Source organism: Rhinolophus sinicus, chromosome 10 (genome assembly GCF_057876585.1).
Source record: "Rhinolophus sinicus isolate RSI-liver-muscle chromosome 10, RSI-T2T, whole genome shotgun sequence".
NCBI classification, from domain to species: domain Eukaryota; kingdom Metazoa; phylum Chordata; class Mammalia; order Chiroptera; family Rhinolophidae; genus Rhinolophus; species Rhinolophus sinicus.
The window spans coordinates 7,567,850-7,583,366 of NC_142510.1; the positions used below are offsets into that span (position 1 = coordinate 7,567,850).

The following is a 15,517-nucleotide window of genomic DNA, read 5'->3' on the forward strand; positions in this document are numbered from 1 at the left end:
AATAATTACATTGTTTTATTTTCTCTTGGCAAACAGAAAATACTTGTGGTCTTTCAAATTTAGTCTCTTAAATGTTGAGGTTTTGAAAAAAATGTAGCTTGGTGTCATATGTGTCTGCAATTATATATTTTGCACTTTAAGATTTATTATATCAATCTATTTTGTGTGTGCATGGTTAAAAGTTTTCATCAGAGTTATTAAAGGTTATTGTCGGTTGGATACACCATAATTTAGGAATACACTTCCTATAATAAGTATTTTTGCAAGTATGAAAGTCACATCACATTACAGTATAAGCCTACTGCCAGTTTCACTGTTCTCAAATCCATATATATATTTTTTACTGTAGTCAAATCATTTATTATTTGAGGCCCTGCTTTTTAAATTAAACATTGTATCCTGCCCATTTTTTCATGTTGCTCCATGTTCTTTCTTTGTGTCAGTTCTATGTGGGATACACTCATCTGCTCACTTGTCTCCATCTCTTTGTTACCATCACTCTGGGCCAAGCCCTTTCCCTGCACCCTGGACTAGACCAGTGGACACTTAACAGGTAGCCACTCTTACCCCTTTGTCCTCACACTCGAGCCTCTACATGTGCTGGTCCTTCTGCCTGAAATGTGCCCTCTACCTCCCCGTCCCTTGGGGCCCTGCTCCCCACCTGTCAAACCCATTCCTCAGCATCCCCTCAAATGTCACTTCCACAATCTCCCCCAATCTCAATTGGGTACTCCGTTGTTTTCTCTCATGGCACTTAACACAGTTTGTATTTATGTATGTAGTTATGAAATTATTATTATTATTTTATTTTTTTAAGGAGGGTGCAGGTCACAGTGGCCCGTGTGGGGATCAAACAGTTAACCTTGGTGTTATCAGCACCACGCTCTATGAAATTATTTTTTTAAATGTCTTCTTCCCAAGACTGAGATTTTGAGGGTAGGGACCATATGTCCTCAGTTTAGATTCTTTTTCGATGTCTGGTGCACAGTAGTGGCTCAGTCGCTATTTGCCAAGTGAGCAGCAGATGGGGGTGAGGGGGGCACAGCATCTCTGCCCCAGTATGTCAGCCATCCTTCTCCTGTTGGGCATTAGACTGCTTCATTATTATTTTTTGGTGTTATAGCAGTATACTATTAATACATCAAACAGTTTTGACTGGCCATTTTAATATATACATTCTCTTAAGGTTTGATGCCTAGAGAATCTACTGCATTCATGTTTTTCACCCAGGGGACACTGGGAGAGGAAATCAAACTGTCACATAAGTATGTCTTCTGTCCACTTGAAAGACTTTGAGCTGCACAGCTTTAGGTGACTAAGAAGACTTACTGAGTCAAAGTTTGAATTTTGAAAACAAAATAGTACCAACTGAAATAAGCTTAAGCACTGGTTACTCAGAAATTTTCTTAGAATACTAAAGCCCTTCGAAGATCACACCTGAAGATGATATGTAAAGGGGAAACCTAGAGTCATTTACTGAAGTGATGGTAGCATTAAGTTCTAGAATTGAAAAGGATTGTTGAAGATCCTAGAAGGATGTTTGGTTAGTTGTTTAGCTTATATTATGTGCTAATGACTCACCTTAAATTACTTTTTAATTCAGAGGTTTCTAAAATAGTGCGCTTTTTGGAAAAACCTTTCCAAGTACAAACCTTTCCCCCAGTTTTTTCTTTTTTTAAGCAAAAGAAGATAAAAAATGAGTAAAAACCACTTCTAGGTACAAAACAAACTTCTTGGTCAAATCACTAATTTTGATAAATGATTACATGAAACTTTTTCGCTGAATAAATCTAGTCTGATTTAACTTTACTACGTTTCTTCCCTAGCTGGTGATTCTAATTGGGTCTTGTAAAATCCTGTAGCATACGAACTTTGCAAGAACTGAGATTCATTCTAATTAATCATTTTTCACTTCGTATTTGTGGGTAAACTCCCACTTGAGCTTAATGAAACATTTTTAGAAGAAAAAGAAATTTGGAATGATGATTTTCCATAATACATGCACTGTGAAGTATTACCTAAAATAAATCATGCCTTGAGCATCTGAGTTTTTTCCCCCCTTTCTCCTACCCTGAAATCAAATGGTATTTTACTTATTGCTAATAGGTGTTTGGTAAGAGAAATATATGTACACTTTTTTAATGGTGCAGTTTGAAGAGTAGATTATAGGTCACTGTTGTGTTGCGATTGTGAGCTCATATGGAGGCCTGAGAAACATTTCACACATTTAACATTTGGTTGTAGAGAGCTTAACTGAAGAAGTGTTTAGACTATTGTGGTAGAAAGTAGGTGTCCTGGTTCCACAAGCTGCAGAGTTTACAAAATGCACATATCTTTCCATTGTCTTAATGAGTTTTTTTAAATTGCCTTAGAAATAGCCAGGATTCTCTCTGACACTTGTTCCTTGAAGCTGGCTGGCCATAGTCTACAGATAGTCTGAGACTGTACCATACATGAAGCATTATGCCTGGGTGCAGGGGGTGTGCTAAGAGGGAAGCACATTTTTGCTCTCAGTAATTCGAGTTTAGTTGTGAGATCTGGTCGCATGGTACTTTGCCATTGCTGTTCCCTTCAGACAGTTTAATCTTTGATACTTTTACACACTATAGTAAAGGAAATTAGGGAAAATTCACTTACCCACCTCACCACTTAGCATTAACTGCTTTCTCTTTTTCTTTTTTTTAAATTAAAGTTTATTGGGGTGACAATTGTTAGTAGAGTTACATAGATTTCAGGTGTACAATTCTGTATTACATCATCTATAAATCCCATTGTGTGTTCACCACCCAGAGTCAGTTCTCCTTCCATCACCGTATATTGGACCCCCTTTAGCCTCATCTCCCACCCTTCTCCCCCTCTTTTTGTTTTAGCTATTTCCTTTCATCCCCGTTACCCATGTTCTTTATCTGTTGATCTAAGTATTGGTGTTGCTCTGTCAGTGTATGTAGCCTGCCTGTTAGGTGGCATGGGCAGTCACCGTTTGCTATATTTCTATTTATTCTTTTCCTAGCTGGTTTACTTTTGTCATTATTATTTTATACATTTTATTGGGGAATATTGGGGAACAGCGTATTTCTCCAGGGCCCATCAGCTCCAAGTCGTTGTCCTTCAATCTAGTTGTGGAGGGTGCAGCTCAGCTCCAAGTCCAGTCGCTGTTTTCAATCTTACTTGCAGGGGGCTCAGCCCACCATCCCATGCAGGACTTGAACCAGCAACCTTGTAGTTGAGAGCTCGCCCTCTAACCAACTGAGCCATCTGGCCGCGCCTACAGAAGCTCAGCAGCGGCTTGTTGTCTTCACTCTAGTTGCAGTGGGCACAGCTCACGGGCCCATGTGGGAATCGAACCAGCAACCCTGTTGTTCAGAGCTCACTCTATAACCAAGTGAGCCATTTGGCCGCCCCTTATCATTATTTTTTATACAGCTGTTCTATATTTTCATGTTGTTAAGTTTGTAGTTCTTTTTCTTGATTTAAATTTTTTTCTCTAAAAAATCTGATCACTTATTAGTTCACTTTTATTAAAAATTACTTAGCACTTTATGTTATTTGGATTAACTTTGGCTTAAAATACAGAGCACAGTTGATTCCCCCCCCCTTCTTATTGGCTAGTCAGCCAGCACCATTTACAAAGTTATGATTCCTTTCACCCTCATCTTGATGAAGCCTGCTTTGTCGCAAAATATTTTCTGACATGTAATTGGGTCTACTTCTGTGTTTTCTGTTGGTCTAGATACCTCTTTCTGTATGAATAAATATAATTTTGTTTGTTGCTTTGTAAGTTACTTCTTGGTAAAGTCTGGACGATGCGTCCTCTAGTTCTTGTGCTTGATAGAATATCCTTTGCATCCATCCATGCATCCATGCATGCATCCTGCCTAGTCCACTCTCACTCTTTCTTTCCGCATTTGGTTGGATTTTGATTGGAATTGTATTGAATGTATAAATTGACTTAAGGTAATTGACATGTTCATAACATTCAGCTTCCCCTTCTAGGATCACAGCACAGTTATTCATTTATTCAAACCTTCCTTTTAATTTTTTACAATAGGTCTTACATATCCCTCACAAATGTTTAATCATGTCTGAGTTGTGAGTGATTCACTGTGGGCCAGCAGTCTGTGTATGTTTCAGGACCCTGAGGGAAATGAGTCTCTCAGATTTCTTCCCTCTCCCCAGACTGCAAAGCCTATTCTCTGAACCTTTTCACATTTGACCTCGGCAGACAGGCTTCTTTCTTTTTGAGCCTAAAGAAAATTTGGTAGAGGTTCAATATTTTCAGGTTGCTTGCTTGATTTTTTTTTTCATCTTAGTATTTCATTATTTGCTGTGCAAAGTGTTCTGGTAAAATGTTGTTATATTCTGCTATGATTCAGTGACTTTGTTAATAGAGAAAATTTGCAACAAAGTTTGATACTCTTTTTCATTTGATCTACAAGAGGGATGCAGTAAGCAGTGGCCTGGGAGCTGGCAGTGTCTGGTCCTTGCCTTTTGTCTGCCCCTGATGGCATCTGTAAACTTGAGCAAAATATGTGACTTTTCTGTGTTTGAGATTGTCTAGCGGTTATACTAGAAAGGGTAGAGATAGGGTAAATGCCAGACCACAGCATTTGTGAAATATTTTGGGTGTGAATAAAGTAATAGTCTAAAAATCTATAGTAGCTTAACTAGGAAGCCGCCTGGCTGAAAGCACTTAAAGGAAGTATAGCTTGTTTTCTTAAAAGTATCTACACCAGGTATTATGTAACTTGACCAAACAGCAGACACAGGTCTCCCCCCTCCCTTTTCCTGTAGCACTCATTTCATATCTGCTGCTCTGTACTTCCTGGTGTCCTCACGGTAGAACTGACTGCACTCTCTCCCACCAAAACAGGAGCTGGTTTGTTCAGATAGTATTTATTGAGTGCCTTGAGGCCAAGGTTTTGTCTCCTTACTCCTAAAACTCTGACACTCTGCTCATCAATGTTGTAGCCAAAAGGTGGAATGAATGACTGATAAAGGAAATTGCCAACGTGAGACTGATTTTAGCAGTGGGGTAGTAAGTCCTTTAGGAGCGCCTCCCACCACCGCCACTTCTCTGCAAAGCGATCACTCACACAGGCCTGGATGCAGCCCCTGCCTAGTCCACTCTCACTCTTTCTTTCCACTGGCTTCCCACTGGCATCTGACACTAACATCCTAATTAATTGAATTGAAATTCACGGTACTTAACTATCACCTTGAAAATGCACTAAACTATTAACCAAAAATAATCACTTGCACTCCTTTCTACCACCTTTAAGAATTCCTAAACTTAGAGGCCAAGGGAACCTTGTGGTATCAGGTTTCTAAAGAACACCCTTTGGGAAATACTGTTCTAATGAATTTTTTAAAGAGGAACTTACTAGAGGAAAAACTTACAATTCTAGTGTAGAGTCCCTCTATTCCACCAGGTGGCATCTGACGATGCTGCATGTGCTGGTGGAATTGAGTCAGGACACATGAAAGCGCCTTCTTCCATATCCTTATGCGTAAAGCTTTTTGGGGAGCATTTTTCTACCGTGTTTCCCCAAAAATAAGACCTAACCATACCATCAGCTCTAATGCGTCTTTTGGAGCAAAAGTTAATATAAGACCCAGTCTTATTTTACTATAAGACCGGGTATAATATAATATAATATATAATATAATACTGGGTCTTATATTAATTTTTGCTCCAAAGCCGCATTAGAGCTGATGGTCCATCTAGGTCTTATTTTCGGGGAAACACGGTATTAGACTGTGAAATTTTATACAATATCAAGAGGTCTGAAGGGTAGGATTTTCTTACCCTGCATGTGACATTCTTAGAGGCATTGAAAAAACAAGGAATTGACTTCGTAGGTAATGTTGACACTGAGAGTGCCTTACTTTCTTGGGTTCCTGGGTCTAACCCTTGGGTTTGACTGCTGCCTATGAATGAAGCAGGTTTTAGGGTCACTGGGTTTTCTTGGGTAATCTCATGTGTTGTCACCATACTCACTCATAGAAGGAAATCTTTTCTATGTGCCCGTGTTCTAAGGCCCTCTGGGCACTGATTAATACACATTAGAATAAACCTGTTAGGAATTTCACACTTTCTGTTCCCACACCTGAAACTGGCTTTTTAATATGTTGCTATTATTTTAGCAAGGATGTCGTCATATTTCATGGGAGATGCTTTTATTCCTATTATGACTTATCTCTTAAGCTTTGTAAATGCTGCTAGATAAGAACTAAGGCCAAAAATGGGCCTCCCCGCACTTTTAGATTCAAAAGCATGACTTATTAATTCAACAACAAACATCTGAGGATCCACTATGTGCTGTAGCTGTAAAGATGAATCAAACTTGTTCCCCAGCATCAGTAGTGCCACCAGGTAGGTTTGCCTACAATGTGAGTGTGGTGACAGTGACAGGTCTGTGACAGGCTTTGTTGGAGCATGGAGGCTGGGCGCTCAGATCAGAACAGTGAAGCCTGCTCTGAGGAGACGGTGCTGGGGATGGGGAGGGTTTCCTAGGAGAATGAGGGGTCAGCCGTCTGGTAAGGGTGTGAGGAACTAGAGAGTGGGAGGTGGGTGGGGCTGGGGAAAGCAGACGGTGTACAGGAAGCGCAGCACCAAAGTTAGGGATCTTTGTAGATATTTTGATTCTTTATACCCATGTGTCTGAAAAACTGCTCCATCTTCACTTTCTAATTGTTTTGTGATAGTTTTTACCTTTTTAAAGTTGTTCTGTTTTAGGGTGTGTGTGTGTGTGTGTGTGTGTGTGTGTTTGGATCCTATTTCTTTGTTTGTTTTAAAGCTGTGGTAAGACTGCTAGACAAAGAACCAAAAACATTAAAATCTTGAAAAACATTCAGGGATCACCTTCTGTGATAAAGTTACAAGCTTATAATGAAACAACTCAGTGCAGACAAACCCTCTGGTCTCTACTTGACCACTTTTTGCATCAAGCTGAGCATGATCAGCTGATTGTGGACTGAGGCCTTCCATGAGTCAAGCGCTTTACCTGGATGATCCAGTCTTCACTGCCACTCTTTGAAGTAGGAACTGTCATTGCCTCAGTGTTATTATCTCAGGTACGAAACGGAGGCTCTGTGCAGGTTGCTTGCTGACTCAAGGGGACTGTGGTAGGCGAATCATAGCTCTCCAAAGATGTCCACATTCTAATCACCAGAACCTGTGAATATGTTACATGATATATCAAGGGCGAATTGAGGTTGCAAATAGAATTGACTTGCTAGTCAGCTGATCTTGAGAAAGAGACTTATCCTGGATTATCTGAGTGGACCCAGTGTAACCCGAAGGGTGCTTGAAAGTGGAATCGAGGGGCGAAGAATGGTGTCAGAGTGATGCACTGTGAGAAAGACTTGTCTGGCCATTGCAGGCTTTGAAGATGAGTGGGAGCTGACACCTTGGTTTTAGCCCAGTGAGGCCGATTTTGGACCTCTGACCTCCAGAACTACAAGATAAATTTATGTTGTTTTAAACTACTAAGTTTGTGGTGGGCACCAAATGGAGATTTCCATACCACTGGCCCCCTTCTTAGCACTCCCACTGCACTAGCTACCTGTGTCTCACTTAGCAACCAGCATTGTTTTCTAATTTTGTATTTCAGTGGTATCTTCCTAACAGGAAGTTCTCGTAGGCAGGGACTGACTTTCCTGACAAGTCATTTTAGTGGCCGGCTGCCTTGTGTAACCAGGGCCTACCCAGCCACCCCTTCTTACCACTCTTCAGGCCCCATCTGTGAGATAAGGGAGCCGTGGCCTAGTTGCGTTGAGAGGACACTTCAGCTTGAAAACTGCACTGGCCCTTGGCCTCTTTTCATGGGCCTGGGAACTCAGAATTGTTTTTATATTTATAAAAAGTTGTTTGGAAAAAGCGAAACAAAGCATGTGACCCCTGCGCTGGACCCTCAAGTGGCCTGAAGAGGAGTGTGGGAAGGATTTCTAAGCACATATGTTTCTTTTATAGGGTCCTTCCTTCCCCAGGGTGTTAAAAAAGAGAATTTAATTGACATACACACAAAGGAAGCATTTGAATTGACCATTTTAATATTGTGCTTTGGTTAAATGAGAATGGCTGGTGTGAGGGTGTTCAGTTTCCTGTCATGTTGGTAGACGTGACAGTGCATATTTAGCTCTGTAGCTTACACTCCCCTAAGGTAACATATTTGGACTGCATTTCTCTTTCCTTCCTCCCTAACTTATAAGAAAGACCAAAGAATCACAGCTTAGGAGTTACATGTTTACTGAGGGCTTGGTAGTGTCTTGGCAAGCACCAGAACGTGCAGGTTGTATCTGTGGTGCCCAGATGCCACATTGGTTTCTAGGTAATTGCTTTGTGCTTTATACTAAAGATTTTGAAAATATAGAAATCTCAAAGTCACATTTCTAGAGGAAAAATGGAAGTAATAGCTATAGTTCATACTTTGAAAACAAACATTTCTGTAATCTATTACATTTCTTTAAAGGTTTTTCCATTCTGGTTGAATGTATTATTGGCAATGTGTGAAGTCACTTTGTGAATGAGTCACTGTTGTAAATGCTAAGTATCATTGGAGAGGTTGTTACCCGTTTTATATAATCCTATCGTTTTCTTTTTTCTTCCTTGTCCAAAACCTTGGAAAGAAGAGTGGGAAAGCAGAATTTAATAAAAATGGCAGAGTATAGAATACAATCAGGACACTTTCCAGGACGAAAGGTACCATAGGATGGGTTTGCCTTTGGGAATGTCACTGCTCCTGGAGTAAAGAATGAGAAATTCTCCCAGGGAGTAAATGGCTTACTGGCCATGCGGATCAGAAGCCGTGGGACTTAGTCCAGTGGTATTGCGTTTTGAAGTGTATCGTGATTTGTTAGCAGTTACCTTTATGAGAGTTTGTCTTGACCTGATACTCCATTTTGTTCCAATGATTGCTGAGAGATGAACTCACACAGAAGTCTCCTGGAAAGCAGGTGCCCATTCTTTCAGCACAGCCTTGGGTGCCTACCTTACAGCAGGTGTTCTTGCCTCCAGGTCCCTGAGAGAGACTTCATTTCAGAAGCTCAGCACTTCATACCTGACTCCCAGGTGTGGAGCCCCACCTTTTCCTTTCTGAAGGAGAAGGGGAACACGTTCTTGAAAATAATCGTCCTCTGCTGCTGGACGGGTTTTCCTGAAATAAATTCGAGAAATACAGTCTTATATATCCTTCTCAGATAATTGCCCGTTATTAAGACTTACTGGCTACTGGACATACTGTCTTAGCCCAATTTTCTTCCTGAGTTAAATAAGTCTTTCATTTTCATCACAGTCCAATAGAAATATAGCATGAACCATGTAGGTATTTTTAATTTTTCTAGTGGCTGCATTAAAATTTAAGAAGAAATAGGTGAAACTAATTTAATAATATATTTTATTTAACCCAGACTGTCCAAATTATTAACATATTAACAGGTAATCAGTATGAAAACTATTGAGATATTTTGTACTTAACAGGACATCTCATTTCAGATGCTAAATTTTCATCAGAAATACTTGATCTGTATTTAGATTTCATAAAATTCACAGTTGAAGAAGTGATTTACATACCCAAATTGTTTTGAACATAGTTAAAAGTTTTCCAATGACTATGTATTGAATATCATTTTAAAATTAAAATCAAATAAAGTGAAATATTTAATCATCTCAGTTGCTCCTATTTCAAGTGCTCAGTAGACACATGTAGCTACTGGCTACGATTTAGGACAGTGCAGCTCTGGACCAGCCTCATTATCCAGGTGTCCTGGGGAAAAGCCAGTTCCATAAGATATGGAGTCTCCTACAGGTGGATCCGTGTGTTAGCATTTCAGAGTGTGCTCTTGGTAATCTGTTAGTTGGTAAGTGTGAGTGATGTAACTTTGCTTCTGGCAGGACCCTTTATTATTAATCTTAAAACACAATTGAAAATCTATTCTTGGGCCGGCCCGGTGGCTCAGGTGGTTGGAGCGCCATACTCCTAACACCAAGGTCGCCAGTTCGATTCCCACATGGGCCAGTGAGCTGTGCCCTCTACAGCTAAGATTGTGAACAACAGCTCTCCGTGGAACTGGGCTGCCTTGAGCAGCTGGAGGTTGGTGTCAGCTGCTGTGGGCTGCTGAGTGTTGCCATGGGCTACCGTGTGCTGCCATGAGTGGAAAGTGGCCAGTGTGAGTGGCTGACAGCCAGCGTGAGTGGCCGACCGACTGCCTCAGCCGGGGGAAGTGCAAGGCTCATAACACCAGCATGGGCCAGGGAGCTGTGTCCTACACAACTAGACTGAGAAACAACGGCTTGAACTGGAGGCGGGGGAGAAGGCGGAAGAAGGGGGAAAAAATCTATTGTCTTTGCTGATAGAAGACACTGTTCTTACTCTTTCTGGAATGTGTGAGAACTTTAACATCTTGCCTCACCGAGGTAGGTCTTGCCTCAGGATGTGTGTACTTTACTCTAATACTAAACTGAAGTTTTAGCAGTAAAAATTGAATTTAAGGTAAATGATTTTAAGCAAAGTGGTCTAATATTAAAACATTATGCAAAAGGCCCAAAACAAAAACCTTGATGCAAAGCAGAGAGATCACAAGTGAGCCTGTGAACCTGAGTGGAAGCCAGGTGGAATTTCAGGTCGTGCCATTCTCCACGCATCCTGGGCTGTTGCCAGCAGGTAAATGGTGACAGAGGTATATGGAGGCACAAGAAGGCCAACGGACGCTCACTTAGGGGGTGTGGGAAGAGCAGTGGAGCATTCTTTCAGTGGTAGAGCAGAACCCCAACCTCATAAAAGACAGCAAGGGGTGAACGAACCTGCATAGGTGCCAAAGCAGGTAGATTTAGTGGCTCCGAGCAAGGCCGCGTATTACTCAAAGCGCACAGTGGGTCAGCCAGGTAGCGCGGGTTCTCATCGCCCCATGTCCCGTGGGGTGCATGCGTGGTACGGTGGGCCTCCCCGGAGGCTCTGCGAAGTGGCTTGCCTTATAGCTGAGGGACATGGCGCCAAGCGCTCAGCACCTTTTGTAGCATGTGGTCGGCAGGCAGTGTTCCTGCTGTGGTCCTGCTCGTTGCCTGTGTGGCCCACTGCAGATGCCTCTCAGTAACTACTGCTTTTCCCTGGATGTTCCTTCAGGATCTTGTTACGTCTTGTGCCTGGTCCTTCTGACACCTTGCACTGGCTGGTTAAAAGAGACTTTAAACTGGCCAGTTAACCTCGCTGAGTTTATTGAGATTTTAATTTTATTATTTTTGATGAATTGTGTAGAATCCTGCCATGCTGAACCTTTTGTGGGGGAGGGGAGAGCATCATTCTGAATTTATTATTAGTTATTCAACAAATTCAGAGTCTGTAATGAAAGTATTGAAGTTTCATTACTTGTAGGACAAAATTATTCATTTTAATAAATGACAAAGACCCCTATTGTAGAAAGCTCTGGAGTCTGGCTTAACAAAGAATGTTCTGGATAAGGAGATGGGAAGTATTATTTTCTTGCATCATTCTTATAATATAAACTTCCTCTGCTAATTCAGTTATTCCTTGTACACATGAGACGGCAAATTTAAGTTGTTTATTCCAGTGGGATTTCCACAATATGAAGGGACTTAAATAGAGGTGCGATTTTTGTAAATTTCTGTATGTATGAAAAATAAAATTTTGAGATTGTAATATATTTGGGCATGTTAGAATCTGTTCTGTGCAGGCAGGCTGTCCATTCTTACTAAACAGGTTTTTGAATGGCCCCTTTCAACTTTTGGGTCAAGCTGTCACTTCTTATTTCTCTGCGCCAGTAAATCATGTTGGTGACTTTGGCAGACTATCAAGTGAATTTCCGTACTGGCTGCTTTTCCTCCTCTTCTCTTTCTCGCTGTATTGTCCACCAAGATTCAGCCCCTTCCTGGAGAGTGGTGTCTGTTGGTTCTACCAATTCATATCCTGTCTTACGTCCCTTTTCTTCTGCCAGCTTGGTATCTGAACTTTTGTGTTATGCCATTTTTGGAATCTATATTTTGAACTAATTTCATACTTGCAGGAAAGTTGCCTAAATAGAGCAGAGAGTTCTCTAATTCCCCATTCTTCACCTGTCCCCCCCAAATGTTAATGTGTTACATAGCCATTTGTCATGGTGCTTTTGCGAAAACCAGTATTGTTAACTAAATTGCAGACCTTTTTTGAACTTTGCCGTTGTTTTCACTAATGCCAGTTTTCTGTTCCAGGATCCAGTCTGGGGTGCCATATCCCCTTTATTTGTTTTTCTCCCTAGTCTCCTCCCCTATGACAATTCTTCAGTCTTTCCTTGTCTTTCCTAACCTCGACACTTTTGAAGCAGAGCGGCCCTTGTTTACTTTGTTGCTCAGATGGTTCCAGCCGTGACCATTCGGAGCATCTTGCGTTGGCTCTTAGGTCCTTTGAACACGTGCCCTTCCCTTAGGAGCACTTCTTCTAACACCACAAGATATTCCAGACTTACTTGTGCTTTCCCTGCCCCAGCCCTGGAATCAGCTTCTTTCTTCTCCAAGGAGCCCTGGTCCCTTTTATTGGAGACTGGAGTTTAGAACCCACATCTGTGTGCTAGGTATGTGCTTTGGTAGCAGGTGTCATTACTTCGAAGCCCTCTCAGCAGATAGCTAGGACATACATGGATTTATACCCACATATGCATACTGTATCGTGTGTGTGTGTGTGTAAGCCATAAGTTTATACCGATTCCCTCTGATTCCAGCACAGGGTTCATTTTAGCCTTCCTCCCCCTTAATATGCAACTTCTTTCTCTGCCCGAAGAATTCTGGCTCTCATTGCCTTTGTTTGTACAGTATTCATTGTCTTTATTTTTACAGTATCTGTTTCCAGTTACTCAGTTTTTTATCCCCAAACCTTCATCCCTTCACTGTGGGGTGCGACATTTGTGATACAGTTAGGTGTATTTGCTAGTGTTTGTATTCCACATTAGGTTCCCCCACATTTTGGTTGGTTTAATGATTTGGTTAGTTTTTGAGTGTGCGAAGGGTGCAAAACAAAATTCTGCTATAAAAAAGAGGAGGGTCCAGCCACTTTGCCCCTCTTTGCCACCAATCCTCTAAGCAACCAATCTCTGTAATTTCTGGTTTATTCTTCCTGTGTTTCTTGGGTTTTGTGCTATTTTAAACTCATCATGTTTGTATTAAAGATGGTCCAGCTTGACATTAGGGACATAGTTCCACTTTGTTCTTGGCAACCACTCCTCTGAGAGAGAGAAGGCGCCACTGCTGGAAGGTGGGGCTTGTGTGATTCAGCTGGATACTTGGTGTGTTTCATACCTTAGTATTTTTATATTTGAGCTACTTGGGTGTCACTTGGTAACATTTAAGTTTAACTGGTATTTTCTTTCACAACTGTTAATAAAGCAGAAAGGGGATAGAAAACAATGTACCTTTTCCCACAGCATCTTATTCCTCCTTTAACACTAAATATTTAAGTCCATTTCTAATTACACAAATATTACATTATATATACTCATTGGAGGAAAATAAAGAAAGCTTCGCACATAAAGTCCCCTTTGATCTCTAGCCCCCAACACTTACATTATAAACCTAAAACTACTTTTATTATTCTCTGAGATTCTTTATGTATTTCTAAACACATGTGCCAGTAGGGGAAATATATATTTTTTTAAGTGTGGGATTTTTTTGTTCTTTGGTTTTTTTGTTTTTTGACATAAAAGGCATACTTTATCTTTCCTCAGCTTGCTTTGTCACTCACATATGTCTTTAAAAATCTGTTCATGGTGTATAGATAGCCCTGTCCCATTGTTTTTAACATCTGCAGAGTATTTCTGAGTGACTTTCCTCACGTGTGACTCTTAGTGCACGTATGTGGATACTAAGAAGCAGAAGTGCGGGCTACAGGCCATGTCCCTGTGTCACTGTGATCAGTACATGTCATTGCTCGCCCTCCTGGCTCCTTTTTACCTTTTCCACCAGCATTGTATGTTTTAATTTGCGTTCCTCTGAAGTAGTGAAGTTGAATGTATTTTCATGTAATTATCAGGCTTTAACCTTTTCTGTGACTTACCCATTCTTAACTGCTTCCTTCCTTCCTTCCTTCCCTTCCGTTTCCTTCCTTCCCTTCCGTTTCCTTCCTTCCTTCCTTCCTTCCTTCCTTCCTTCCTTCCTTCCTTCCTTCCTTCCTTTTTTCTTTCCTGCCTTCCTTTCTTCCTTTCACAATTTGTATGGGTTATTTGTACGTGCCTAATTTGTTCATTTAACCAATATTTATTGATCTCTTACCATCTGCCCGAGCACTGCTGTAGGTGCTGGCCTAAGAGGAATAAACTAGGTTTCTAATTTCATAGAACTTCTGAGGAAGTTAGACCAAGGAAAATCTAAATAGATCAATAAGATTATGTAGGTGTTAATAATGTGCTGAAGGAAAAATAGCGTAATGGTAGAGAGAGTGCCTGAGTGGGGAGGGAGCCCCCCGTTTCCCTTACGGACTTTATCCTCGGAGTTGGGGTGGTTTAGCCCTGAGATGGAGTGGTCAGGGAAGGCTTTTCAGAGAATGTGGGGTCGGAGCTGAGATCTGAATGATGAGGAACCGGCTGTGAAAGTGTCTAGACACATGGAGAACGGCGTGTGCCTGGGCTCCGCGGGGGGGCTGATGAGTGAGGGACAGGGTAGCAGGCGATGCGGTCACACCAGCAGATGGACAGAAGCAGTGTAGGTGACTGTGTAGGAGACATTCCTCGGGGGTAGACGTGAGGTCTGTGTCAGGACGAGGTTTCTTCAGGTCCTCTTCCTTTCCTGTCTAGACTCAGAAAGAGCTTTGCTCTGGGGAATCTGTGCATCAAGACTTGATCACTGGGTTTTGTTGGTTGTGTTAAGGCCTAGGCCTCTTCTTTAATAAAGGAACATTTTCTGTTTCAGATTACCTAGGAACAGTACGATTTGGGGTTATCACAAATAAACATCTTGCGAAACTGGTATCCTTAGTACACTCTGGAAGTGTGTATTTACATAGACATTTCAACACATCACTTGTAAGTATTTTGAAATCACGTTTGTATTAGTGCAGTGGTTCTCAACCTTATTTAGGTCACAGACTTCTTTGAGAATTGGATAAAATCTGTGGACACTCTCCCTAGGAAAGTGTACATGATTTTATATGCAAATTGAGAGTTCCCACAATCCCACCCTAGAGCCCCTGCCCCTGGGTAAGAACCTGTGCATTAGCGGCCTCTGGAATTTAACATTTAGAAGTTCTTTGTATTCTTAGGCTTTGGGACAGCCTTGTTCGTTTTCCTTCTTAGATGAAATTTCAGAATTACTCTGTTGGAGAATTGTTACTCTGGGCCCATGTTCTCAGAGGTTAAGCTTGCACTGGGCAATGTTCTTTGTTTATTGGCTCCACTTATCAATAGTAAAGTGACCCACTTTTCTCCTTAGCGGATGGAATACATTTTGAAGTTCTTGTCAAGTCGCAGTGAGAAGTTGATGGCTGCTCACCCCAGAGAGCCTTGGCTTTCCATTGTCATCTTTGTTCCTTGATTTCTTTTG

At 41.3% G+C, this 15,517-nt stretch overlaps 1 protein-coding gene across 2 annotated transcripts in view; it reads left to right on the forward strand.

The window, feature by feature from the left end:
- Nucleotides 1–15,517, forward strand: part of TXNDC11 (thioredoxin domain containing 11) — a 62,118-nt gene that overhangs the window by 22,053 nt on the left and 24,548 nt on the right. For both annotated transcript variants that reach the window (XM_019715146.3, XM_074322861.2), the window contains one exon: nucleotides 14,888–15,000. In XM_019715146.3, the coding sequence (XP_019570705.3) occupies nucleotides 14,888–15,000 (113 nt within the window). The remainder of the gene's footprint in view (nucleotides 1–14,887; nucleotides 15,001–15,517) is intronic.